Source organism: Amblyomma maculatum, chromosome 3 (assembly GCF_055883805.1).
Source record: "Amblyomma maculatum isolate TAMU_Amacu chromosome 3, ASM5588380v1, whole genome shotgun sequence".
Taxonomy (NCBI): domain Eukaryota; kingdom Metazoa; phylum Arthropoda; class Arachnida; order Ixodida; family Ixodidae; genus Amblyomma; species Amblyomma maculatum.
The window spans coordinates 108,638,617-108,666,210 of NC_139346.1; the positions used below are offsets into that span (position 1 = coordinate 108,638,617).

Genomic DNA, 27,594 nt, shown 5'->3' on the forward strand with positions numbered 1-27,594 from the left:
TGTACAAATGAAAGAGGAAGATCATGGCATGCACAAATTAAAGAACATCCACGGAAGGCTCACAATATATATTTCACGCTGTTGAGTATGTCCTAAAATGTAATCCGCGTCTGGGTTTTCACCACAATAGTCTCCTGCTTCTTTCGCATTTGCATATAGAAGTCCATCTTTTCCTGCGATAAAGGGGCTTGCCCCGCGCTCCTATCAAAACACATAAATAGTTATACTTACCAACCACCGGTGGCCGAACGAAGCCTCCTATCGCGCAGGCTAATAACAATATTCCGTAAGCCATTGGAAGGTTCTTTGTCCCCATATCTGTTGACAGTATTTCCGAGGAGCCAACGCTGATGTAGCCTGCAGGAAGTCCCAGTGTGGCGCATATGGCTACGAAGGCAATCTTGTCCGATACAAGCGGCATTAGCGCTGAAATAACAGCAAGCATGAGGTAAGAAAATGTCAGCAGGGATATCGTCGATGCCAATCCGTAGTCGGTCAGGAACGGAACGAAAAAACGACCGACAACTTCCACAGCAGAGGAGAGTGTGAGTGCCAGTACGGAATCGCTGATTGGCACGCCAATGTCCTCTCCAAGATCGAACATGACTGTGAGGAAAGAGTCCACGAAGATGGTGCACGAGAAGAAGCTCAAGGTGTAAAAGTACATACGCGGTTCGCTTAGAACCTGTTTCAGGCTACTGAGTGCTGACGTCGGAGCATCGCCAGTCGTGTCCTGGACATTCGCCTGTTGCGCGTCTTCAGGGCAATGTGAAGGCTGCAAGCGCTCGCCTAATATCGTCCCTCTCCGCGAGGACGCGTCGCCTTCGCACGTCGAGAATCTTCTTGCGGCGAACATGGATCCGGCGACGCTCATCATTGTTCCTCTTCTCTCCATTCCTGATATCTTTGGTAGTATAGCCGATGCGATCGAAGAGGCATCGCTCAAAGTTTTCGCGCTCACGGTACTGTCGACCCTGTTCCGCCTAGATGCAATGGAAGATCGGTGACGAGGTGCGGCCGTCTCTCCCTTGAACACGGAATTCAGGTTGCTGGCCAAATGTGAAGCAGCTGCTCTCTCTGAGACCTCAGGGACTGGATACAGGCTAGCTTGAGTGGTGCGTCGGTGGTTCGTGATGCTGAATGCCGTTGAGGGCCGCTTTGCCGGTAACAGGTCTTGGTCCCCGGTTCCGTGATATATAGATTCGTTCTCGTTGCCTGCCACTGAATTCGGGCCAGTACTCGGTTTCTTAGCCTGCGAAGTTTAAAATTGCATCCGTACTAAGTGCGAATTTCTACAATATCTCGCTAGTATAAAAATGCCTTACAGGGAAGTTGCGAAACGAACCATATCTTGTCTTTCCTAGTGTCAATATGTTTCTGCCTTAGAAGGAAGTGTTGCGGGCTGCATCAACAGTACATCGCTAGTTTTACATGGAAGAAAATATATTGAGCAAGCAGCGATATACTTAGTACGCTGCAAAGGCATATTCAAAGAGATATACAAAGGCTGCAGACTTTGCATACGACGTTTTCTCAATATACTACTTATGCATAATATTGTCATATATTGGATTTCCGAATATTATGGATGAGTTTCACATGATACGTGTGTAAATAATGTGTGCACTCGTGTTATTTTTATCAGTGATGTAGTATGTTGACATGCTAATGCTACTCAGCATAATTTTCTTACTACCCTCTACCTTTTGGAAACATCCAAGCCTGCGCGAGTTACTGGCTGCATTCTACTGTCAAATTTTAAATAGTGATTTTACAGTTGTTTTTTACCGCTCAAAATTTCGTGGCAGTCAGTGGGATAAAACGCGTACGCGTATACAAAGAATTGGCTTTCACGTGGGCCTGCGGCAATCAGTTGCCAATGCCGTTGAGGTGTCTACGTTCTTAACTGACCAGGTCATTTCCAATCATCTTCGACAATGGTCATATTACCTATTTTTTCACTACAGTAACCTGCATTGTTTCGGGTAGAATTATTATTTGAACATAGATCGTAAATGTCCAGTTCATTTCCTCTCATAAAACATCAGAATGGCAATAAGGACATTTTATGTTTCATAGCCTTAAACTAGTACTTCTTGGCTCTATAATGTGTGACTGAATGGAACTTAATCTAGTGGGTGCGTGCTTCAGCCTAAGAGTGGCGCACTTTTTATATTAGTTGATCATTGTTTACATAAAATAATAAAAAAATCTTGAAAATGCCAAACATATTCGTTAAACTTGCTAATGTATGCTACTTATTTTAGGTAATTAAAATGTATACAATTATTGTTCAATTATTTAGGTAAATAATAACTTAGTAGTCAATAAATGAATTTTAGGTGATTAACTAAAAGTCACACGGAGAAACAGAAAGCTGAACCAAGTTAATAATGCCAAGCGGGCGCAAAATAACCTACAGCACCGATCTCGTCTTTAGCTTAGTTATGTAAAGAGGTAAGCATTTTTGTCTTCTTTCCTGTCCACCCGTAGAGTATAGGGTGTTATTTCTAGTCTTGTTCGTTCTCACCTCAGCCAACGCTGCCTTTTCCCAGGGAGGCTTGTCCAGTAGAATTCCGAGGACGGGCACATTCGCCATGCAGGCGCCGACCAGGAGAAATGTGCCCCGGAGCCCGTACTCGGCCAGCAACCACTCCAGCAGCTTGGGGAACACCAGTGACGTCACTGGCAGGCCGGCCAGGTTCAAGCCCAGAGCGATTCCGCGACGCTTGTCGAAATATCTGGTAACTGCCACGATGCAGCAGCTGTTGGTTATGCCGTGACCGGTTCCTTGGAGAGAGAAGAGTACAGGAAGGCGACGGAGCATGAGGGGCTGGGCGACGAAAGTTTAAAACGAAAAATTGGAACAAAACAAGACCTTCTTTTTGCGCCAAGAGCGTTATTGGCGTCTACAACACAGACCCGGAGTCCGCACAATATAGTGTCCTGTTTGAAAGTAGAGCCGACGCTGTCACATATAACACTGATCCATGTTGGAAACCGTGTAGATCATGATTCGAGTGGCATAAAGTGGGCTCATGAAGTTCAGATAAGAGAGATTACTTTGCTTTCACCCTTTTGAAATGTGTTGTTATTTTAGAGTGTTTACAGGAAGTAGCCAGCGGCTTGGAAAATGCCAGGTTTTATGTTCAGTAGCTCTTCAGTGCCACTGGCTACTGGTTGTTCTGTGAATGGCTAGGGCTTAAAAGCTAAGTTTGCGCGTATCCAAAAGATGAAGGAGAAGGTCACCACATTTAACTCAATTTTGCGTCCGTCTTCACGGAATGCTTTTTAACCACTGTTATAGCTTGTCAGGACCACAGCCTTGAACAGGAGCCAGTAGCGTCACTAGGATGAGCGGCACCCAGTGTGGTGTCTCGCAGAAATTCACTTCCCCTTTTCTCCTTTCCCCAAAACACCACTTCCTCTGTCTTCATGCCTCGAATCTACACTGAGGAGTTCGTTGTGCACCCAGGACCTGGTGCAAACGGGGACAGCTTATTATATTTTTTCGTTTTTAACGTCTCTACGCAGCGAACGTACCACAAAACCGACACATCACAAAACATCAAATGAAGGAATGAATGAATGAAGCCTTTATTTAAAGGAAGGGATGGCACTCGGCCGCTAAACATCAATTAAAAAAGATATATTTACATATCTCTTTCTGAAACAATAGGCCGAAAAGGAATGGCGTGTCGTATCTTTTTTTTTTCTCTAAAAAAAGGTGCGCTTGCGAAGAAATGGACAGAGCAAGTGGTTTTCTAGAGATGAATTCCTGGATAGCTACTATAAAACAAATGGTCGCAAGAGAAAAATAATATTTGAGCGTCCAGAAACACTTGGACCGATGCGTGCACTTACAATTAAAAAGTTAGAGGGGTTCAACGCTGCTGCAACGAATGGCTGGTGACTAAGCGTTGCATCGAACACAAAAAAGTTCCCCGGCATTCTAGGTACAATCCACGTTCATGACCTGAGCATGCGATGCCAGCAGACGCTTTCCTGCTACACTCAGGCAGCTCTCAGAGGCTGCGCTTGCATGCACAGTGGGGAAACAACCGTTCTCTCCGCGCTGGCGTGCGCATGTACTGGGATGTCGCTACCCTCCTCCTCCTCATTCTGGCGAGCACCACGCACCTGGGAGCAGGGCAGATTATGTTCAAATAGACGACAGACAAGCACTGTGGCGTGAGAGGGACACTCGATCACATCATCTGGGAATGCGCTAGGTCCCCAGGGGCTAAAGCAAATATAAATTGTACAGAAGCCTGGGAAGCCCTGGTGCGGAGGGAGGTTTCTGCTCCACAGCAACAAGCCATCCGCCTGGCGGAAAAAGCCTCGAAGAGCCAAGACCTCTTTTCCTGCTTCTAATCGTGGAGGTCCCGGCCCCCGTTCCTTTGGCCTGCGTACCGGGGTGGGGACTAGGAGGCCTCTTTATCAGGTGAAAGAATAAAGTTGTTATCATTATCATCAGTGGTGGAGACCGGCGTGGTGCAGCACCTCTGGAACGATGCACCTGGTTGTCATGGTTACGGCGCATGCGCAGTTGTGGCCTTGGGCAGGCACATCGAAACTTGCTTCTACTAGCCTAGTGTAGCTTTCGCTAAAAAAGAAATGAGGTGGCCGATGCCGCCAGGATTATAACTTTTTGGAAATGTGGGTTGATTCATACATGTCTGGCATAGCGGAACCAGCGAAAACCGTGAAAGCTGGAAGATGCTCATTGTCTTTTCGCTGGTTCCACAAACTCAGTATTAGAAGAATTTAGGGGTTTAAACACGCACAAAACAATCGCACTTGCATCCACAAGAATGACAAAGTGTGCCGCACATACAAAATAAGTATATCCCTCGATTCATTCATTAAGCAGTCAAAAAGCCATCTGATGCACAACAATTAAAAACACACTGACCCGTGTTGTCCGCTGCTTGGTGTGCGCAGCTTTTCTCAGATACCTTGTCAGCTTTGAGAATGCCGAACCACAAACATACGAAGACCCGAATCCCGAGTGTAGAATATCGACATCCGGTCTAGCGAATGCCGCAACGGCTAAAGCCTCGCCTTTGGCTAACTGCGCAAAAATCAATAAATTCTGAGGCGTCGAATATGCAACGGTGGAATAGTTCAGCCGAGCGGCGCGAGACTTCTACGTACGGTGGTGCCCACATTAAGCTTTGTGCGTGGGCACTCGAGGCACGAGCGCACGTACTCCAAAGTTGTACATGCCACGCGAGTAATGTTGGAGCTGCAGGTGTGTGTATGTCTTGAAAAGGCCTGCCTTACCGCATTGGATGTCAATGTGAAAACATGAGCTAATGTAGGCCCGTAGGTGTCGTGGAATGACGAGGAGGCGTTTTCGTCCATCAGAATGGTAACTGCGACGGTAAAGCAGGTTGTCACGGATCTCAAAATATTGTAACAGTACAAAAGAAGATGAAGCTTACAACACAAGTGAAGGAGAAAGACGTTGGAAAAAGACACTACGTTGAGAAGACAGTCGATGGAAAAGCCATTCCAACAGCTTGGCCTTAGTTTAAGCAGCCCGACATTGTTCTCATTTGGCGCCACCATCCTTGGGCACAGTCACATTTCTGTTTTTACCGCCATGCAAAATTTTTTACTGGAATAAAATTGTTTGCCTTGCTAAATATTTAAACATCACTTATTCTACAATTAGTGTCAATCTCCCGTGAGTGTTACCACTTTTGATTTTATATTTCACTTATTTCCCGTTTTGTTTCCTTTTCTCTACCCCTCAAATAATTTTTCCTTATGCAAGTATACTTAAAAAATGTTTTTTTTGCTACCCAATTCTTGGCCGATCCCCCTCTGTGGGTATGTTCCATAAGGTATTTGGACAACAACAACAACAACTGTCGTGCCGGACGCGCTGCCGTTGACCAGCTGAGCTCCCTGCCCTATCGTCTTGTTGTTCAGCACTCCGACGTCTTACTACCGTCGTAACAAATTGATGGAGGTGCTGGGTGCGACTACCCTCAAGACGCATCCTCAACCGCTGGAGCTTCGTCGGAGCCGTCGCCTCGCTGGTCTCCCACCCTTTTCAACAAGAATGCAGCAGACTACTGAGCAGCCCCGAACATCAACACGGGACCCTCTATCCCCGTCTCGCGATGTGCTGCCGACCACCATGAATGCAACGCTACCGTTTCGCGAGCCTCGTTCCTTTGCCGGCCAAGCAGGGCAAGATGTTGATGACTGGCTCACTCATTATGAACGCGTGAGCCGCTATAACTGCTGGGATTCGGTGGCTAAACTAGCCAATGTTGTCTTTTTCTTGACGCACCGCCTTGATGTGGTGTGAGAACCACGAGGACTCCCTGACAACCTGGGAAAGTTTTGTCGATTCAATCGATTAATGTTTCATGATCTAACTGCAAAGAAGAAACAGGCCGAGCAGACACTTGCTCAGACGACCCAGACAGCAGGAGAAACTTGCACTACCTACATCGAGGCCATACTCAAGTTGTGCAGGACCGTCGACAGCAGAATGACTTAAGACGATAAAGTAGGCCATCTGCTCAAGGGCTTTGCGGAAGATGTCTACCACTTCCTCATTGCCAAGGAGAACTTCAGTTCGGTCTCTGACGTTATCCGGCACTGCCGAACATTCGAGACCCTAAAGATGCGCCGCATTACACCGAAATTTGGACTCCTCACAAATGTCACTACAGTGGCTAGTATTGAAGAATCGCCATCTCAAAGCCTCCTGTGCGCCATCCGTGAAATCGTTCGAGATGAGATGTCACCACGTGAGCAGCTTGCCCGGCTTAATGGCTTCGGAGGTGACGTATATGCTCTTCCAACCTATAGGGGTGCGTGCCCGCCGATGTCCGCGAATGTCACCGACTTCGCCTGCCGCGAAGACCTATACACTCCGCGACCAAGACCGCAAGAGAGTTACCAACAACTCTCTTAACATCAACGTAGAGATCCTCGCCCTTACTCTAGTCGTACATCGCGCCGATCGCCGGACAGCGACATCGTCCCGGAACCACCATTTAGGTATTCGTCGCGGGCTACCACGCAGGAACCAGCTGACACGCCACTTTTTGATCGACCTCTTCCGGTGTGCTACCGGTGTGGTGTCGCGGGTCACATTTCCCGCTACTGCAATCGGCGCGCATCGTTCAGAAATCCCCCGACGGCATCAAACCGACGCACCATCCAGCCCTACATCGACAGCTATTGGCCAGAACATCCCTCCCGAAGGGGCCGTTTTCAAAACGAAGGGCTCCGCAGCCATTCGCCAGCGTCTGACCGTAGTATGACACCACCTCCGCCATTTCGAGTGCGCCGCTCCCGGTCTCCACGGCGCCGATCTTCGCTACCAATGACGAAAAACTAGCCAGCGCGGCCAATGGAGGTGAGGTCGTTGGACAATGTGCGCTGCTACCTATTATTCCTCCGTCTGTGTGCCTGTTAAAGAACAAGGTGAATGTGATTGCTCATGGTTTGCCAAAGATGGCGTTGGTAGACACTGGTGTTACAGGTTCAGTAATGAGTTTAGATTTTAAGAGCCTTTTGAAGAACAAAGTTATGTTTGTTTGGAACAAAATTGCTAATTTTATGGAGTAAGTGGGGGATTATTGCATCCGGTTGGGGTATGCAGCGTTAAAGTGTCTTTGGGGGGCACAGTATTTCCGGCGGAGTTTGCAGTACTGCCCCGATCTACACACGACGTAATCTTGGGGATTGACTTCCTGCGTATGAGACTTTCCCCGTCGTAACAATATGAAGCTCGACACCACAAGGCTCGTGATGGTGTGACCACCGAGGTGTCGGAGAGAAAGTCGAGAAGAGCTCTAATGCATGGCTTCTTGCGCTGCTCAGGAGGCATGTCCCTCATGGCAAAGACTATGCAGGAGTCTCGATTTAGCAGAGGCTGGCTATTTCTGCTGGTAGCGGGGAGCAGGACATTCTGATGCTTGCGGGCCCGACCGGTAGACGATGTGGATGTCATATTCCTGGAGCCATAGCGCCCATCGCGCCAAGCGGTCGGAAAGATTTTCAATGAAAGGAGCCAACAAAGGGCATAATGGTCCGTAACGACCTCGAAAGCACGGCCATACACGTAAGGGCGAAACTTGCCGACGGCCCATAAAATGGCGAGGCATTCTTTTTTTGTTACATAGCAGTTCTTTTCGGTTTTGGTAAGTGTGTTGCTGGCATGCGCAAGGACGCATTCGTTGAACCCAGTTTTGCGCTAGGCAAGCATTGCTCCGAAACCAGTATCCTGGCGTTCGTGTTGACTTCCGTCACAGCCACCGGGTCGAAATGCGCTAAATGGGAGTGGTCGTGAGGATACGACGCACGCTGTTGTAGACATCATTGCACGCAGGTCACCAAGCCGAGACGCCAATATCACTTCCGAGCAATGCAGAGGGGCAGCAACTGATGCGAAATTACGAGTGCAGCGCCTAAAATAGGAGCAAAACCCCAGGAAACTTCGCAGTTCCTCAGTGGAGTGTGGCTTCGGAAACGCCGTCACAGCAAGACGTTTGGCGGGATCAGGGCGCACAGCATTTTTCGAAACAACGTGACCTAGAATTGCGAGTTCATGGGCAGCAAAAGTGCATTTTGTTAGGTTCATCTTTAGACCGGCGTTCGTGAGGCATGTCAAAACGTGCTTCAGGCGACATAGTTACGCATCAAAATCGGGCGATAAGATTGCGATATAGTCCAAATGTCACAGGCAGGTTTTCCGCCTGAAGTCACGCAAAACCTATGTCCATCATTCGCTCGAATTTGGCCGGAGCATTGCATATGCCGAGAAGCATGACGGTGATCTCACAAAGGCAGTAATCGGTCGCAAATGCGGTTTTGGCCCCATCTTCAGATGCCATCGGGACCTGCCAATAACCAGAGCGCAAGTCGAGTGACGAAAAGAGCTCCGCACCTTGGAGGCAGTCCAGAGCGTCATCAATGCCGGGCAGAGGGTAGACTTCTTTTCGCGTGATCTTGATAATACGGCTGTAATCAATGAAAAACTGACGGAGCCATCCTTCTTCACGAGTACTACCTGTGAGGCCCATGGGCTATTCGAGGGGTGAATAACTCCACTTTGAAACATTGTGTCCACCTGTTCTTTAATAACTTGGCATTCGGTTGGGGACGCGATAGGAGGCTCATGTAGAGGAGCATGGGCTCCGGTGTCAATGTGATGCTCGACAGTTGAAGTGCGTCCCAAAACAGGCTGGAAGATATCGAAGTAGGCATGGAGCTCTTAAAGAAGCGCAAGAAGCTGGTTCCGCTGGAAGTGAGGCTGGAAGTGAGGCATCAATTGAGCGAATAAAGAGATCTGGCGACAATGTATCGGTCACAGAAGTAGGTGGGCTGAGCGCATTCATGTCGAACGGAGGTGATACTCCGGCGCTATTGGGATTGAAATCAAAACGGAAGAGCTATACGATACCGACGCATTTGCCACGAAGCAAAGCGAAGGAGCTTGAAAACGGGTTTGAGACCCATAACAAGCTGAGGCCGGCGGATATGGTTAGCAGGGCATAAGGCAGAGGCGGTGAAGAAAAATATCAGACGTTGTGAAGATGACATTTGCATTGTGAGCAAAGTCACAGGAGATCAACATAACCACAAATGAGCATGCAGGAACTTCAGTATAGTCACCAGCAAGAACTTTGGCAGAAACAGAGGCATCGAAATGCTAAGCGTCCGGCGTGTACGCACAGAGAATGCATAGAGAATAGCATAGAGAATGCTATTTGAGCCCGGCACAATATATGACCGTGTCGTCAGTCGACAGGAAATCCCAGATGAAGATGATCGCAAGTGAACATGACGGCAGTACAATGAACTCGATTGTGTACAAGATGTCTTGGATGAGTACTCGAACAGTGCACGCAGCTGGCGGCTAAATGATGTGCGCACTCTCAGTTCGTAACGACAGGTCAAAAAGGGGCATCATCACTTCCCTCAAAGAGCGGAGAAATGCTCCATCCATCATAGAGACCGCGGTACCTGTGTCGACAAGCGCTATCACAGAAGCATCCTCTACGAAAATTGTAATTAAATTAGCTGAAGGTAATTAAGGCCTTTCAAATTTCGGCAACAGCGCAGTTCTCGCCTCACGAACTGTGACACCTGATTTTCCTTGGGTTGCCGAGGGATGGCGTCGCCTCGGAGAAATGGAACGCCGATGCGACGAAGGTGAACGGCGACCAGAAGCGATGTGCTCAGGAGACAGTAGTTCAAGGCTTTGAAGCGGTTCTGCAGGAGGAGAATACTGGCACTGGTTCCAGTAGCCGGAAATATCGGGAGGCGGACGGGGGACGCTCATGCGTCGACGGCAGTTCTATGTCCCATGGCCTGGGAAGCCACAGAAGCAGCAGATCGGACGACTGTCAATAGGGCGCCAGGAGTTTGCCTGTTGAGTAGGCGGTCGAATAAACTGTGCGGGTTCTGGAGCAGGACCAGGAGGCTGAACGAAGACAGGTTGTCGAGGTGGAGAATGAGTAGGTGGTGGTCGGGCAGCAACGGCCGCATATGTCAACGGAGCCGCGACAGGCATGGGTTGAAGGGCTGGAGGAAGAGCTTGAGGTACCTGTTCTTGAATAATTTGGCGTAGACTGGGAGCTAGGTGTGATGAAGGCTCTTCATGGCGGGACATAACGGATAGCTGTCGAGCCCCTTCTTCCTTAATGAAGCTCTTGATTTGTGCCAGCAGCGCAGAATGTTCACCTTCATCTGTTAAGCCAGCAAGTCACTCAGTGTGCATGGCGTCCACTCGAGTCAGAGCCCTTTGCTTGCGCAGTTCATCAAAACTTCATCATAGAGTGACAATTCCTGCGACGGGGCGGAGGCTTTGCGCTAAAAGCATCTGAAAGGCGTCGTCATCGAAGCCTTGCAGAATGTGCTTGATCTTGCCTGCTTCTGACATCTTTGCGTTCACGCGCTTGCACAAGTCGACGACGTCCTCGACATAACTTGTTAAATTCTCGCCAATCTGCTGAGCCCGCGAACGCAAACGTTGTTCAGCGCGGAGTTTTCTCACTGCGGGACAGCCGAAAACTTCAGAGAAGCTGGTTTTGGACACTGACCTTGACGGAATGTCCGCTTCATGGTTCCGAAATCATAGATTTAGATGCCTTGTGAGATAGAAAGTTATGTCGTTTAGCTTTGTTTCCTCATCCTATTTGTTATAAGCGTTCACCCTCTCATACCATGTGAGCCACATCTCAACCTTATGGTCGTCAGGGCCGCTGAAGACAGCGGGGTCTCGCTGGCGGAGGGAGCCGGGACAAATGACGGCCGAGATAACTTGTATGGCGTGGTAGTTGGCGTTTTCAGGCATCGCGGAATGTGGTAACATGCGGCTGCGGAGTTCCAGAGCGAGATGATGAATCTCGCCCCACACCTCCACCAAATGTAAGGAGGGGGGTTATTCCTGCAATGCTTGAATGCTACACGGCGGAATTGTAGCCACCAATCAGCCAGACCTGCCAGGCGCGCGAACAGGCGAAGACCACGCGACTCCTGCGCCAGCCCGTCTTCTTTAAAATAATAATAATAATAATAATAATATTGTCACAGAAGCCAGTGAAACTGGTTCAGCAGGTTTACTTACAACTAAGTAAAAGCACCGGCAAGATTAGGTACGAAACCGACTGGCGGGCGAGCACAGAGAGCGAAGAAGACGAGCGCGTGCCAGTCTCCCGAGCTCGCCACATGGCGGCGCCAATAAGATAACACTGCGGCATTGCCCCTCCCGGTGGGAAAGACATCGTCCCGATGCCGAGTGGCGAGGTCGAGAATAACTGTAGTCGGCGAGGATGCGCGTTCACGTCAAGTATTTAAAGGAAGCAAAGAAAAAAAAACACATGTAGCTTGACCTAGTGGGAGTAGAAGGGCTTCATCCTGGCCACATGTACGGCTTCCGATTGTGCTTGCCGTCGGGATGAGCGAACAGTTCCTTGCGGGGTCACTTCGTAGATGACGTCGCTGAGTTTGCGTTGTACTTCATACGGGCCGAAGTAGCGGCGCAGAAGCTTCTCTGAGCGACCCCGCTGGCGAACAGGTGTCGACACCCAAACCTGTTCGCCAGGGTTGTAAATTGCCTCCCTGTGACGAAGGTTATACCGTCGAGCATCTTTAACTTGCTGTGTCCGGACTCTCAGTCTAGCCAGCTGGCGAGCGGCCTCGGCATGTTGGACGAATTGGTCGGCACCGGGAATCGATGGGTGGGCAAAATCTGGCAGTAGCATTGCGTCCAGCGTGGTGACAGCTTCGTGACCGTACACCAAACGAAACGGTGTAAAGCGGGTCGTTTCCTGGACTGCGGTGTTATAAGCAAATGTTGCATACGGTAGTATCTGGTCCCAGTTTTTATGATCTTCGTCGACGTACATAGAAAGCATATCGGCAATGGTCTTATTGAGTCGCTCAGTAAGGCCATTCGTCTGAGGGTGGTAAGCTGTTGTTCTACGATGACAAGTGCCACTGAGCCGCATCACTTCCTGGGTTAGAGCTGAAGTAAATGCCGTCCCTCTGTCAGTTAAAACGATCGCAGGGGCACCGTGACGAAGGACTAGATTAAAGATGAAAAAGTTCACAATATCAGTAGACGTGCCGCTGGGAAGAGCTTTCGTCTCACAATAGCGGGTTAGATAATCTGTGGGACTATAATGTACCTGTTGCCCAATGATGACGTAGGAAATGGCCCGAGCAAGTCCATACCGACTTGGTGAAAAGGTACTCGCGGAGGAGCAATAGGCTGAAGCAGGCCGGCCGGCTTGACAGGTGGTATCTTCCGACGTTGGCAATCACGGCACGTCCTAACATAGCGCTGAACCCCAGCGGCAAGCTTGGGCCAGTAGTACATTTGTCGTACTCGTGCCAAGGTGCGCGAAAAAACGAGATGTCCGGCAGAAAGGTCGTCGTGGCATGCCTGCAAAACGTCGGTACGGAGTGGCGTTGGGACAACCAGCAGATACTGAATGTCTGTGGAAGCGTAGTTTTTCGTGTAGAGGACGCCGTCACGCAAGCAGAACGACGACAGGCCACGCGTGAAAAGGCGAGGCGGCGATGAGGCGGTTCCTTCGAGGTAATCGATGAGGGGCCGCAGTTCGGTGTCGTCTCGCTGCTGTTGAGCGAGATCTGGCGTCGAGAGAGCGCCGAGAAAGACGGAGTCATCTGTTTCGCGTGAAGAACACGGGATAGGGTCTCGGGATAGGCAGTAAGCGTCACTGTGTTTCTTGTCGGACTTGCACACAATAGTGACGTCGAACTCCTGTAAGCGGAGACTCCAGCGGGCAAACCTGCTTGAAGGATCTTTAAGGTTCGCTAACCAACAGAGTGAGTGGTGGTCGCTGACCACTCTAAACGGCCGGCCATACAAATACGGCCGAAATTTTGTTACCGCCCACACAACTGCAAGGCACTCCTTTTCGGTAGTAGAATAATTCGCTTAGGAACGAGACAGGGTGCGGCTGGCGTAAGCAATCACCCGCTCAACGCCTTCTTGCCACTGAACGAGAACTGCACCGAGGCCAACGTTACTGGCGTCGGTATGCAATTCTGTGCCGGCCTCCTCGTCGAAGTGGCCAAGTACGGGCGTTGTTTGAAGGCGCTTGCGAAGCTCCTCCAAGGCCCTTTGCTGCTCGTCGGCCCAGATGAAAGGTTGGTCGTCCTTTGTTAGACGAGTCAATGGTTCCGCTATTCGGGAGAAGTCGTGCACAAATCTCCTGTAATATGCACGGAGGCCCAAAAACCGACGCACGGAACGTTTATCAGTGGGGTCGGGAAAGCAGCTACGGCAGCCGTCTTCTCTGGATCAAGGCTAATTCCATCAGCACCCACGACGTGACCCAGGAACTTGAGCTGTTGGAATGCAAAGTGGCATTTTTCTGGTTTTAGTGAGAGTCCGGCCCCGCGGGTGGCATTTAGCACAGCCGTCAATCGTTTGAGGTGCTGTTCGTAGGTCGCAGAGAAAATGACAACGTCGTCAAGGTAGACGAGGCACGTCTGCCATTTCAGGCCGGCTTAGACAGTGTCCATCATTCTTTGAAAGGTTGCGGCATCGGAACACAAACCGAATGGAAGCACCTTAAATTCGTACAGCTTGTCAGGAGTAATGAATGCGGTTTTCTCTCGATCACGTTCATCGACTTCGATCTGCCAGTACCCACTGCGTAGATCGATCGATGAAAAGTATCGGGCGTGGCGAAGTCGGTCGAACGAGTCATTGATTCGAGGCAATTGGTAGACGTCCTTTTTCGTAATTTTGTTAAGCCTCCTATAGTCAACGCAGAATCTGAGTGCTCCGTCCTTTTTGGTGAGGCCCATGGGCTTGTGGGCGACTGGATTACATCATCGCGGAGCATTTCATCAACTTGCGCCCGAATAGCCTCTCGTTCTTTCGGCGATACTCGGTAGGGGTGTTGGCGGATAGGGCGCTCGGGGGGATCAACTATAATTCGATGTTTGGTTACTGACGTCTGTTTCACTTTGGAAGTGACGGCAAAGCAGTCACGGTAAGTGTCCAGAATTGCTTGAAGGCGGTGTTTCTGGTTAAGAGACAAAGCTGGGTTCACGTCAGTTTGAACAGTATGTCCAGTGCTCTCGGGAGGGTTCTAATGGCCAGCGAAAGGGCGCAATGGCGGATGGCGCACTGACTTCGTCAAAATAAGCGATAGCTGTACCTTGCGGTAAATGGCGGTATTCGGCACTAGTTCGTTAAAATGACTTCAGTTCGTTTATTTCTCAAGGCAAAGGTCCCCCGAGCGACGCAGACTTGTAGGCTCAACAATAAATTCACGTTCGTTTCCGCGAGGCCTTGCAAGGCGGGGGGGTTGTCGCACTGCACTGTAACAAACAAACTGGTGCGTGGAGGTAGAGTGACATGGTCGTCGCACACTCGGAAAACTGGCCTGTAGTCGTCGCCGTGCTGTGTGTGCTCGTCGGAAATTGCGCGGTGAGTGGAGAAAGTCACCATGAAGTCACGGAGGTCGATGATTGCGTCGTTTTTAATAAGAAAATCAAGGCCGAGAATCAGGTCCTTGGAGCACTCTGCTAGCACAACAAAGCAACACGAGAAAGTTACGTGGTGAATCTCGACGCGAGCGGTGCACACTCCAACCGGCGTTACTACATGCTCTCCGGCTGTCCTTATCTGGGCTCCGTGCCAATGAGTCAGGACGTTTCGCAGAATGGTAGCAAAGCCATGACTCAACGCAAAAATCAGCGCCGGTATCTACAATGGCAGTCGTGTTGTGGCTATCAACCACGATCGGTATCTCGGCGGAATGTAGCTCATCGTCGACAAAGTGCGGCGTGTCAGGGATCGTCGGGCTGACGGGTCGTTCATTGCGTCGAATTACGGCGTCGAAGGTAAGCTTCTGTGATCGTCGGGAGGTCCTCGGACTCATTGGTCGTGCGGTGCGTCGAATGGGGGCGTCGGAGGAAAGCTTCGGCGATCGTCGAAAAGTGGTCGGACTGTTGGTCGGAGCGAAGGGTCGGAGGTCGGTCTGTGTGATCGAATCGGTGAGCGGAGGATGTTGGTCGTCGACGGCGGCCCTACCCCCGAGGGTCGCCGTCTTCAGTTTTCCCGGTGCGGACTTGGGGACTGCCTGAGGAAAGAACGGCGGCTGGCGGAAAACTGTCTCGGCGGTGGTGACCTGGACTGGCGTCGCTGGAGGGACGCAGGTGGGACGTGGTCGCTGAGGTATTGGTCGAGGTCCCGAGGTCGTTCGCCATAGCGCGGCCGAGGGGCATCCGGGGAAAATCCTCACAAGCCCATCCGACGGTAAGGGCAGTGGCGCAGAACGTGACCGGCTTCGCCGCAGTGAAAGCACAAAGGCAGATTGTTCGGCGTGCGCCACGCGTGTGCTTTACGAACTGGTGGTCGAGCTTCAGGCACACCAGTCGAAGCTGGATATTGGGGTGGAGGACGAGCGGGAGGAGCAGAATTGCAGGGTGCCAATGGTTCAGGCGCAGGGGTACGCAACACGTCGCAGTACGTCAGGATCTTTGGCGCAGGCGGCTGGGGTGACGGTACTGATGGTACTGCTTGGCGGAGCTCTTCGCGCACAATATCCGAGATGCCCTTAACATGTGGATGTTGTTCGAGAGAGGGCAGCTTTTGCAGCTCTTCGCGCACGATGCTTCGGATAAGTTCGCGAAAGGCTTCCCTGTCGTTTCCGGCCATTGACAAGCGGAAGTCTACGGCAGCGATGTTCGCAGAGGAGCGATCAAAATGTACAAATCGCTGATTCAAGGCACGCTCGATGCTTGTTGCTTCTTTCGTAAAATCAGCAACAGTACGTGGAGGGTCATGTACAAGGCCAACGAACAGATGCTCCTTGACGCGTTGCATAAGGTAGCGCACCTTCTTTACCTCCGACATGGACGGATCCGCCCGGTTGAAAAGGCGAGTCATTTCTTCCACAAACATGGCGACGCTTTCATTAGGCCGCTGTGCTCGGGGCTGTAGAGTGAGTTCGGCCATCTCTTTTCTTGCATCGTTGCCGAATGTTGCGAGCAGCTTGCGCCGGAAATCCTGCCGGGTGGAAATGGTAGCCTCATGGTTTTCGAACCACATCTTGGCGGCGTCTTCTAGTGCGAAATAAACATTCTGCAATTTTCGCTCCTCGTCCCACGCATTAAACACAGCGACCCGGTCGTAGCTGGTCAGCCAGTCCTCAACGTCTTCGAACTTGTCGCCATGAAATGGCGTGGGCATACGTGGAGTATGGCAGATCAGCTGCTGGGCACTCACGGGAAGCTGAGTGGTAGTCTGAATTGCCGCTGTAGTCATCGTGGTTCGCGGAGGGGAAACAAGAGGACCACACTCGGGTGCTAAGCCTCTCAAGCGACGGCTCGCCTTGTGCACAGGTGTCGTGTCCACGGTGTGTAGATGGGCGTACGGGGCAGCCAGAGGCTCTTCGTACATGGGATCTACCCAGAGCCTCCACCAAAAATGTCACAGAAGCCAGGGAAACTGGTTCAACCGGTTTACTTAAAACTAAGTAAAAGCACCGGAAAGATCAGGTACGGAACCGACTGGCGGGCGAGCACAGAGAGCGAAGAAGACGAGCGCGTGCCAGTCTCCTGAGCTCGCCACATGGCGGCGCCAGTAAGAATATTATTAATAATTGGTTCGCAGGAAAGAAAAGGCGCAGTCTCTGACACACATTCTGTGGGTACCTGAACCGCGGACTAAGGGAAGGAAGGAAGTTGGTAATGAATGCGGAAAGAGAGAATGAGTTGCCGTAGTTTAGAGCTAGCAGTAATTTCGACCTCCTGGGGATCGTTTCACTGACATCGTACCGCACACGGATGCCTGTCCATTTTGCCTCTATCTAAACGCAGCCGCCGGCGGTCGAGATCGAACCCGGATACTCCGGCGCAGTCATTGCAATTCTTAACCACTGCAACAACACGGCGGGGCTTCTGCACAATGCAGAATACAGAAGCGCATGCACGCTTACATACGCTGGATGAAATGGCATTATAGGACTTTACGCTCATTTATTTCGCAATTGTTTTGTAGTCACGAAGGTTCGTCCTCAGAAATCTAATATGTCTCATGAGCCTTTTTAGCAACATATGCAGAAGCGACGGCATTTTCTGGGATATGGGCGCCATCCTGTTTCTTAAAAAAATGAAGTATTAGTAGCAACAGTCTCCGTTCGCCTTAACACCACTCAGTAGCCGAATAAAGTAGGGGTAACTAGTTCATTATGCAATTTAGAGCATACTGGCAAGATGCTAAGATGCTATGACACCAAAGCTTCGAAGGCGAGGTATCCAAAGTTAGTGACTTTAGAGAAAACACAGCATAACGACGAACTTTCAGGTGAGGGTGTCATTTCAGGGCAAGTTGCAACGTTCAAATGCCTCATCTTAAGCTACCAGTGCAGCAGCGCCACGCCTACTCTTCCTGCGTTAAGGCGGGCACCATAAAGACGCCATAGATATCCTTACACAGAATTAGATATCCGCCCAGTGATCCATCCCGCAATCTACAGAAATGTGCGTAAATCGCAGAAAGTTCGGCTGCTGCAAGCAAGTGTTGCTTTCTCCCCAGAACGCAAGAAGGGAGCAACTTACCAGTCAAAACTCCCACAGCGATGACAAGAAAGAGGGTGGAGGTGGCATAGACTGACACGCTGCATCCGACGCACATCATAATTCCGCCCATAATCACAGTCAGGCGCATTCCGAAGCTTTGAATAAGCGCTCCAGCCAAGAGAGCTAAAAAAAAGAAAGAATCACATACGAGAAAAGCGTCGCTTAGAATTCGTTTTAAATATGCAGTTCCTTTTGATTACAGCTTAGTAAAATTTGGGCGAATTATGATTTCTGCTGCGTGAGCGTTAAAACTGTTTTTGTTTTTAAACCATGAGAAACGCATGCCCCACAAGAAGGAATAAGCTCACCAGCCCTGCCAGAATTCTGGAATGCCGTATGAAAACACTCTTATACGTAAATGTATTTCAATATCCTCCAGCCTCTACGTCTATGTAATTATTCGGGGCTATCTTGTGATTATTACGTGGGCTACCCTGAAGCGCTCTCTTATCGGCATTTTGTCTCGTGAGTAGTTAGAGGCGGCTCTTCTAAAGAAACAGCTGACCTTTCTGCTCCTAGTCACGAGCATTTTGAAGACGTCATGTTTGCTCCTAAATGAAGCGCAACCTTTCTTTGTCAGTTGTCTCATGACTATAATCATTGTAAGTGCCTAACTTGCATCCACGTTATGACTAACGCCTCTCTTAGCGATCTGCTGCCGTAGAGGCTGCCACCCTAACAAAATATCCTAATCACATGCAGGTAAGGAGTAATATCTTTGTTCAGCATTTCTTGGGAAAGACTCAGTGGTGTAATTCGCAGTCTCTCTCGCCTTAGCTTATCTACGTTTGCGTGTATGTAGCGAGCCATTTTTGTGGTTGTTAGGTCTCTCTGTGTGTTATGTTCAGCTAAGATAGCACGTCCAACCTTTGAGCATCGTACGACGCCTTTTTCTCTTTAAAACAGCATGTTAGCTCCCTGGCACGGCCAGTTTTTTGTGCAGCGGCGTTATCGAGTGCGCCTCTGTAGGTACTAAGCGGTCACTGCTTCTGGTCATGGAAATGTCAGGGGTAGAAAACTTCCTATAGAAGCAATTTTCCCGCCATTTGAGACCCTAGAGGCAATTCCTTTCCTAGAGTCTGGAGGAAAGCCTACTGAAACATTGTATAATTGTCTTCGCAAATGTATGCAAATCGTGTGCCCACAGCTAGACAAGTACGGAGGAAGAACACTAGACACACGAGCGCTAACTTGCAACACTTCACCGCGAAGCAGCGGAGCAGAGAAAAGGCAACTATTGGCTAAATGTCACGCGAGCGTGGGCCGCACTTACCAGTGACGACGTATTATTCTTTCGGAGAGCCACAACAGAGGGCAGCAATACATGGTTTTCCCGCAAACTATCTGGATAATTCCGGGCGTCAGTTGGCAACAGCTTCTCGCCATGATAGTACATTATTTGTAGTATCTGGTATTGGGGCTGAAGCAGGATAATGGACCTGAACTAGGGTCAGAATAGGGTGCGGCGGCCGTGTGAGCATTCGATTCAGATTTCTGCAGTGCTGGTGAAGAAACCCTCCGCATCTCTCTCTCTCTCTCTCATTTGTTTTAGGCTCACGAAGGTCGTTACTTACACACCTACAACTCTGACTAATAGACTTTCCGATGGAAATTGACATGTTATAGACGGCGGACGTCACTAATTTGACGAACTTGTTCTTACGCTTCTTCTTGTAGTCTATATGCCTTGTAAAAAGCGCCAGGTTTTGTCATTCTGGTCAATTTCTCAAAAGTCTCGGGGGTGAGGCGAAAAATAACTTCAACATTGGTGCTTCGTGAAATTGTTTTCGGCCCATGAGGCAAACCGAGATTGTACGAAACAACCGTCTTCGTATAGGTGTGCGCTTAGCTTTTTTCATGTCATGTACCAACATAGCCAAGCTTCCAAAACTTTCACGTTCATGAACTACCCTTCTAGTACACTGGACTCCTCTATTTGTGTTCCTCGCGATTCGTCGGGAACTGTGGCTTTAAATGCCAGCACAATATGCAATGTGCGTTCATTAGCGTTCGGCATACACAAGAAGTTCCTACCGGAAGGCGCACGAGCACTGCTAGGAAGATTATTTCCTTCTGTTGGGCATGACATCCGAATATGTAAGATTAAGGAGTCGGAACGGCATCGTTTGGTTTGCCTGCATAGGACTCCTCTTGCGGTGCAAACACATGTGCCTTGTTTGATCCTCCCACGACCAGAAATCTTTTTTGTTAGTTTTCGATCCTAGCGGATAAAACTGTAGGCTTTCTGAGATACGTTCAACTGAAGCAGCTTCGTCTCTGCATACTTGTAAAACAGCAAGCTTCCAGAGGTTCTGTCAACCTTCTTGAACCTGTGAGTCCGCCTCAAAATGTGCCACAAGGGGTCTCCCGGGGACCAAAGTTCGCTGTCGACAAGACTCCAACTGAGTTGGTATTCCTTGTCCGATAGGTATATCGATGTGCTTTAGAAGGGGAACTATGCCCGGTGAGTATCAGAAGGCGTCGACGTTTTAAACAATGTCAAGTTTTGGACCCGAAAGTAACAATGGTAATCTTTGCGCCTCCTAATAGATCATGAGTTTTGTGTTTTGCCCGGTGACAATCAAGGTGGCTTCGCTTTTATGTCTCATGGGCTATTAATCAAGAAGGGCTCAAGAGCGGCACCAAAAGCTTTTACTTCACAAGAAAAGCGTTAGTTTCAAGAGCTAACTCTGAAGCCACGAAACTATGCCGTAGGCTGCAGCTTGAGTCAATTGTAGAGCATTGGAAGAAGTACGCTTAATTGCTTGGAGTTTTTTTTCGTGCGGAACACATAGGCCTGGAGCCCCTTTCTGGGCGGTTGTCTCGAAAAACGCTAGGTGGCAAAATTCAGTCGCTGAATTTCTGCCGGAATAGTTTAGCCAATTAGACATTAATGACTCAATCCAGTTTAAAAAACTTGATTCCATTTTTGGATTATATCAAGTCGGTCAATAAGAAATGCACCAGAGCATTTTTTTTTGCATTAAGGACCTTCTGTATTCTCTACCGCAATCCAATGTGCGCTCAGGTGTTCAAGACTGCACCAAGAGGTTTGGAACAATACCTTACGAGCGCGCGTCAGGAACGTCGAGCAGCGGCGTTTCAGAACTCCTTCGTGAACCTTCTTTTATTCTGTAGAATCCTCCGTGATTTTTTTTAGCTTGACTGGACAGATGCCTTAGTTACCGTCTTGCGCAACGTTGCGTTACTAAGGTATTTAGGTGGGTAGATGACCTTTAGTATTCGTTAACAGCAGCTCTGACTCATTTTAATCACTTGCCAGTAACGCACTTTGTACGCGAGGGCTTATCGCCTCTAGACATACCTACGAAATTCCATCAGGTGGGAGCATCAGATTCCTCTACATTAGGCTTTTATTTCAGGACAGACATATTTGCTGGAAATAGGGGCTGCCCTCCAACAAGCCACTGCTCACGTTTGACGCGGCTCATTATAAGCTTGTTAAGAGAAGGAGCAATGCAAGGCTATGTATTACCAACGCTTATGCAACTCTTGCCCATAGCTGATTACTACCAGCTGTAATGAGCAAATCCCTAGGTTGACTGCTCCAGGATGCCCGGTGCATGTCGTGGTGAGCTTCGTGGGAAGAATCCTAAAAGGTAATCAACCAAAGCAGGCCGATTTCATCCAGGTTGTGTCTAGAAAGCTTAGTATTGTTGTAAGGTATCACGCCGCTTGCATGCACAGGAAGTCGTTTCTTTTTAAAGACCACTTTCCTTTCAGTGATGCACTGATATATTTTCTGAGAAAATCTGCTTGCGTTAGTGTAGCTGAAGAGGAAATTAGTGGGAGGTTCCTACCCCTGACAAGGTTCTGAGACAATGGCATCCATGACGTTACCCCACAAGAACAAAGACACAAGCAACACTCGCTCTGCAGAAGCTCGCGAACGGCAGAGAGAAACTGCTCTTTCGTCGTGGCCGCAGTTGATGACGGCACTCAGTGATGTACAGCACCGCATGACGTCCGCCTTCATTGCTAAATCAATGGATGAATGAAAACCTTTATTTAGACAAAGGGAATTGTCGCGGCGTGGGTGGGGCCCTCCGTCCAGGGCCCCAGTGACCTTTGCCGTCTTGCGCTCTCTGTCGATCAGTTTGAGCTGGTCATCAGGCGTGGAGCAGGACAGCGCAGCCTCCCACTGCTCCGGTGTACGTGCGGTGTTTATTGGCGCTACCTGTGTTTTTTGACACGCTCATTTAACATGGTAGAGTGTAGGGGGTTCCCCGCACAGTGGGAATTTGTTCTCATACGCTGTGGGATGGATTTTTTTGAGTAGACTCAGGTTGGGGTATGTGTTAGTCTGTAGCTGTCTCCAAGCAACCGACTGCTCTTTTTAAGATATTCGTGGAGAGGTGGGTAGATCCTCTTTAAGGCTCTTGGATGTTCAAGTATGGCTTCATAGCGTCTACGTCCAGTTCTTGGTCGTTGAGCGCCTTCCGGTTGGCGTATGCTCTGGCATTGGCGTCGGTACATTGGTTACCTTTGAGAGTCTTATGGCCTGGTGTCCACGTTATGAAGCATCACGAAAAGGTGATTTTTTTGCCTTGAGTATGCGGATGGCCACAGTGGATATGCGTCCGCTGCTATACCTTCTGCATGCTTCTTGCGAGTTCGTAATTATTTTTGTAGTAGGCTTCTCGCCCTAATGGGTGTGAGAGCGATTGCCGCTTCCTCAGCCTCGAGAATGTTGTTGCTCTTGATCGAGGCGCAGTTGATTTCCCTAAACTGGTGATCAACCACGCTGGCTACAACTCCGTATTGTTCTTTGTATGGGCTTGCGTCGACGTACAATATGTTTTCTTTTCCCAGCGAAGCTTTTTTCGTGTGCCTCCAATATTACCTTTCTTCTGGCCTTACGTATTTTCGGATACATGTTTTTCGAAATCGGGTTGACCTCAATGATCTCTCTTATCTCCTTCGGCACGATCCCCGTGCTATTTATTTCTGTGCAAGCGTCTCTCATACCAAGTATACTTAGCGTGTTGCTTCTCGTCTGCGTCTCCTTGAGTCTTATTTTCTACGCGAGAAGGTGGGCATCGATGTGCTCTTGCACTGCGTTGTTTATGCACAGTTTGGAGACGTTTTCTGTCGAGGTGTTGACCGGTAGTCCAAGAGCTCCTTTGAAGGCTTTCCTCAGGATTGCCTCCAGTTGTTCCTTTTCCTGTAGGGGACACCATATACAATGGTAGGGGACACCATATACAATGCGACTTACAACGAGAGCCTGTACCAGCCTACATGTGTGCTCCTCGGACAGGCCTTTTCTTCTGTTGGAGATTCTTGCGATCATTCGCGTGATTGGCGCTGTGGTATTGGCTAGCTGCTAATTGTTTGATCTATACGGCAGTTGCTTTGTATCCGCATGCCTAGGATTTTGATTTGCGACACTTCCGTTCTCTTCTCCCCCCTATGTAGACGTCTATGGAGCTGTGCAGATCGCACTCTCTTCTGCAGACTCTGAGCACCTCAGATTTCTGCGGGGAACGTTCAAGTCCGCAATGTCGGTCGTATGCGTTGCCAGTGTGTGCTGCTCTCTGCAGACAGTCTTCTTTTTCTCCTAAGGATCCCCTGGCCACCCAGATCGCGATGTCATCAGCGTAGACAGCATGCCTGGGTCCTTCAAGTTTTTCGAGTTTCTTTGCTAAGCCGATCATGACAATGTTAAAAAGCATAGGGGATTTCACTGAGCCTTACGATGTTCCCTTTCTGGGGTTGTGGAAGGTGTCTGTCCTGATGCATCCTATTCCAATGGTGGCTGTTGTGTTACTCAGGAAGGCTTTCACGTAGCTGTGTATTGTCACGGACAACAGGGCTAGACGTAACAGACGACAAGACGAAGCTGTACCAGCAGGCAAAATGTTCGGCGCACAGCACGCGAGTCAACTTCAGTGTCCTCTTCTTCCAGGCGCAGCAAGAACATGGAGACACCAGGTGACATTACTCCCCCTCTTAAAAAAAAGAGAAATAAGGGACGGAGCGCGAGCTAAGGTGTCCTACGCAACAACGAAACAAGCGCATAGCGCACTACCGCGTGAAATAGGGCTTCATGCGGACGACGTGCACGACCTCGGAGCGTGGTTGCCGACGCGAGGGCTGCACGGTACCCACTGGAAGAATTTCGTATGTTACTTCCGTGACTCGGCGCAGAACTTCGTAAGGTCCGAAGTAGCGGGAAATCAGTTTATTACACAAGCCGGGCCGACGCACCGGGGTCCATACCCAAACTTTCTCTCCAGGATGGTAGGCGACGTGTCGATGACGGAGGTTGTAGCGGCATGCATCCGTGCCCTGCTGTTGCTGAATGTGAATTCGGGCAAGTTGACGTGCTTCCTTAGCGCGCTGAGCAAACTGTTCGGTGTCTGGCATGAGTGGATGATCATCTGTGCAGCTCGGAAGCATAGCATCCAACATCGTCTGAACGTCACGTCCGTAGACTAGGCGAAATGGTGTAAAACGCGTCGTCTCTTGGGTGGCCGTGTTGTAGGCATATGTGATGTAGGGAAGAATTTCATCCCAGTTTTTGTGCTGCGAGTCTATGTACATTGCGATCATGTCGGCGATGGTTTTGTTGAGTCTCTCCGTGAGGCCATTCGTCTGCGGGTGATATGCAGTAGTTTTTCGGTGGCTGGTATGACTAAGCTCGAGCACGTCGTGCATGAGCTAAGCGGTAAAAGCGGTGCCTCTATCTGTTACGACTAGGGACGGTGCGCCATGACGCAACACGATTTGCTGCATGAAGAATTGAGCGATCTCAATTGATGTGCCCCGCTGCACTGCCTTGGTTTCCGCATAACGTGTGAGATAGTCGGTCGCGACTAGAATCCATTTGTTACCCGTCGATGACAGCGGAAATGGGCCCAGTTGGCCGATGCCGACTTGGTCAAACGGCGTCCGAGGTGGAATAATAGGTTGGAGCAAACCCGCGGGTTTGAGAGGAGGTACCTTCCGACGTTGACACTCGCGGCAGCCTCTGACGTAGCGATGGACGGCGTCAGAAAGTTTAGGCCAATAATTTGGCTTGACGAACTCGAGCGAGTGTGCGTGCAAAGCCTAAGTGGCCGGAGGTGGGCTCATCGTGGCAAGCAAAAAGGATGTCGTCGCGAAGGTCGGCCGGCACGACAAGGAGGTGCGCTCGATCAACAGTGCTGGAGTTTTTCTTGAATAAAACGCCATTCCGAAGACAGAATGCAGAACGGTGCCTTCCAAACTGGCGGGGGACGTCAGCAGCGCGACCCTCCAGGTGGTCAATGACAGGTCGAAGGTCTGGGTCAGCTCGCTGTCGGGTCGTTATATCTGAGGCATTCAGTAGTCCAAGAAAACTTGTGTCATCCGTGGCGTTATCGACAAATCCGACGGGTGCCCGCGAGAGCGCGTCAGCATCTTCGTGCTTCTGACCAGATTTGTACACAATGGAGTAATCAAATTCTTGAAGGCGAAGGCTCCATCGTGCTAGGCGCCCTGATGGATCACGGAGATTGGCCAGCCAGCACAGAGAATGGTGGTCAGTAACGACTTTAAACGCTCGTCCATAGAGGTAAGGCCTAAATTTCATAGTTGCCCACACAACTGCGAGGCATTCCTTTTCCGTAGTGGAATAATTTGTTTCAGCGCGGGAGAGCGTGCGGCTGGCACACGCAATGACCCTTTCCACGCCAGCTTGGTGTTGAACGAGTACAGCGCCAAGGCCGATGTTGCTGGCGTCGGTGTGGATTTTGGTGGTAGCGTCTTCATCAAAGCGCGCAAGAACAGGAGTAGTTTGCACTCGTCTGCGTAGCTCCGCAAAAGTCTCCTGTTGCTCAGCGGCCCACACGAACTGTGTATCATCTCGCGTGAGGCGGGTCAGGGGTGCGGCTACCTTGGAAAAGTCGGCGATGAAGCGGCGGTAGTACGCACACAAACCCAGGAAACGTTTTAAACTCCTCTTCGTGGTAGGAACGGGAAATTTTGCGACAGCGGCAGTTTTGTCGGGGTCTGGCCTAACGCCTGCGGCACTAACGAGATGACCAAGAAACTTCAACTCTTTGTAGCCAAAGTGGCACTTTTCGGGCTTGAGCGTCAAGTCAGCTGACCGGAGGGCATCTAATACTGCTCGAAGGCGCTCAAGGTGTTCTCCAAAGGTTTCAGAGAACACGACAACGTCGTCGAGATAAAGTAAACAGATTTGCCATTTGAGGCCAGCGAGAACGGTGTCCATCATGCGCTGAAAAGTAGCCGGCGCTGAACATAGGCCGAATGGCAGCACTTTAAACTCATACAGTCCATCTGGGGTAACAAAAGCTGTTTTTTCGCGGTCCCGCTCATCAACCTCAATCTGCTACTACCCGCTCTTCAAGTCAATGGAGGAGAAGTACTGGGCGCGGCGAAGCTTGTCGAGCGAATCGTCGATACGGGGCAGCGGGTAGACGTCTTTTTTAGTGATGTAGTTCAACTTTCGATAGTCAACACAGAAGCGAAGGGTGCCATCCTTTTTTTGCACAAGCACGACAGGGGATAACCACGGACTGTTGGATGGTTGGATGACACCATCACGAAGCGTCTCCTGAACCTGTGTGTGAATCGCTTCACGTTCCGTCGTTGAGATGCGGTACGGCTGCTGGCGTATAGGGCGGGCATCGTCGGGAGTAATTATACGGTGCTTCACAAGAGGCGTCTGCCGAATTTTCGATGATATCGCGAAACAAGCACTGTATTTTAAAAGGAGAGAACGTAGGTCGTGCTGCTGTGTTTCCGAGAGATCTGTACTAATATCCAGACGATCAAGGGATGGGTGCACATTTTCAACTTCTCCGAACGTAAAGCATTCAGAAACGTCCGCTAAGGCGTCGGCGAATGCGATAGCGGTAGCGCGGAAAAGATGGCGGGGCTCGTTCGTGAAGTTAGTCACCAGGAGCTCAGATCGGCCGTTACGGAGATGGATGAGACTCCGCGCTGAGGTGATGCCGTGGGTGAGCAAAAGGGACTGGTTGCCCTCACGCCGTTCCGTCACGCAGTTCATCGCAGTTAACGGTCACAAAAACACTGGAACGTGGCGGAATAGAAACGCTCTCGGCGGAAATTCGAAGAGGGGCGTGGCTTTGGCGGTCTGCGGTGTCAGTATCATCCGCTTTCTCAGTTGAAAAGGTCACGGTACGCTTCCGGAGATCGATAATGGCCCCATACTCCCGAAGAAAATTCGACACCAAGGATACAGTCGCGAGAGCAGTCAGGTATTACAAGGCAGCTTACAACAAACGTGGAGTTGCGAATTTGGACTCTCGCCGTGCACTGACCGCTCGGAGTTACGACATGCCCGCCAGCGGTTCGAATCTGCGTGCCAGACCATGGCGTCATCACTTTTTTTAGAAGCGCCGCTAGCTTCCCGCTTAAAATGGAAAAATCAGCACCAGTGTCTACCAATGCGCTAACCTTATAGCCGTCGAGGACCACGGGTATATCCAGCGAGAGTCTATCTTCACGTGTACG

At 49.9% G+C, this 27,594-nt stretch overlaps 1 protein-coding gene across 5 annotated transcripts in view; it reads right to left on the reverse strand.

Annotated features, from left to right (window-relative positions):
- Positions 1 to 27,594, reverse strand: part of LOC146195531 (monocarboxylate transporter 4-like) — an 86,229-nt gene that overhangs the window by 11,800 nt on the left and 46,835 nt on the right. For 3 of the 5 annotated variants that reach the window (XM_084597858.1, XM_084597860.1, XM_084597859.1), the window contains 3 exons: positions 18,088 to 18,231; positions 2,531 to 2,790; positions 232 to 1,252 (listed from right to left, as the gene is read on the reverse strand). In XM_084597858.1, the coding sequence (XP_084453984.1) occupies positions 232 to 1,252; positions 2,531 to 2,790; positions 18,088 to 18,231 (1,425 nt within the window). The remainder of the gene's footprint in view (positions 1 to 231; positions 1,253 to 2,530; positions 2,791 to 18,087; positions 18,232 to 27,594) is intronic. The other 2 variants (XM_084597861.1, XM_084597862.1) reach the window with 2 other exon arrangements.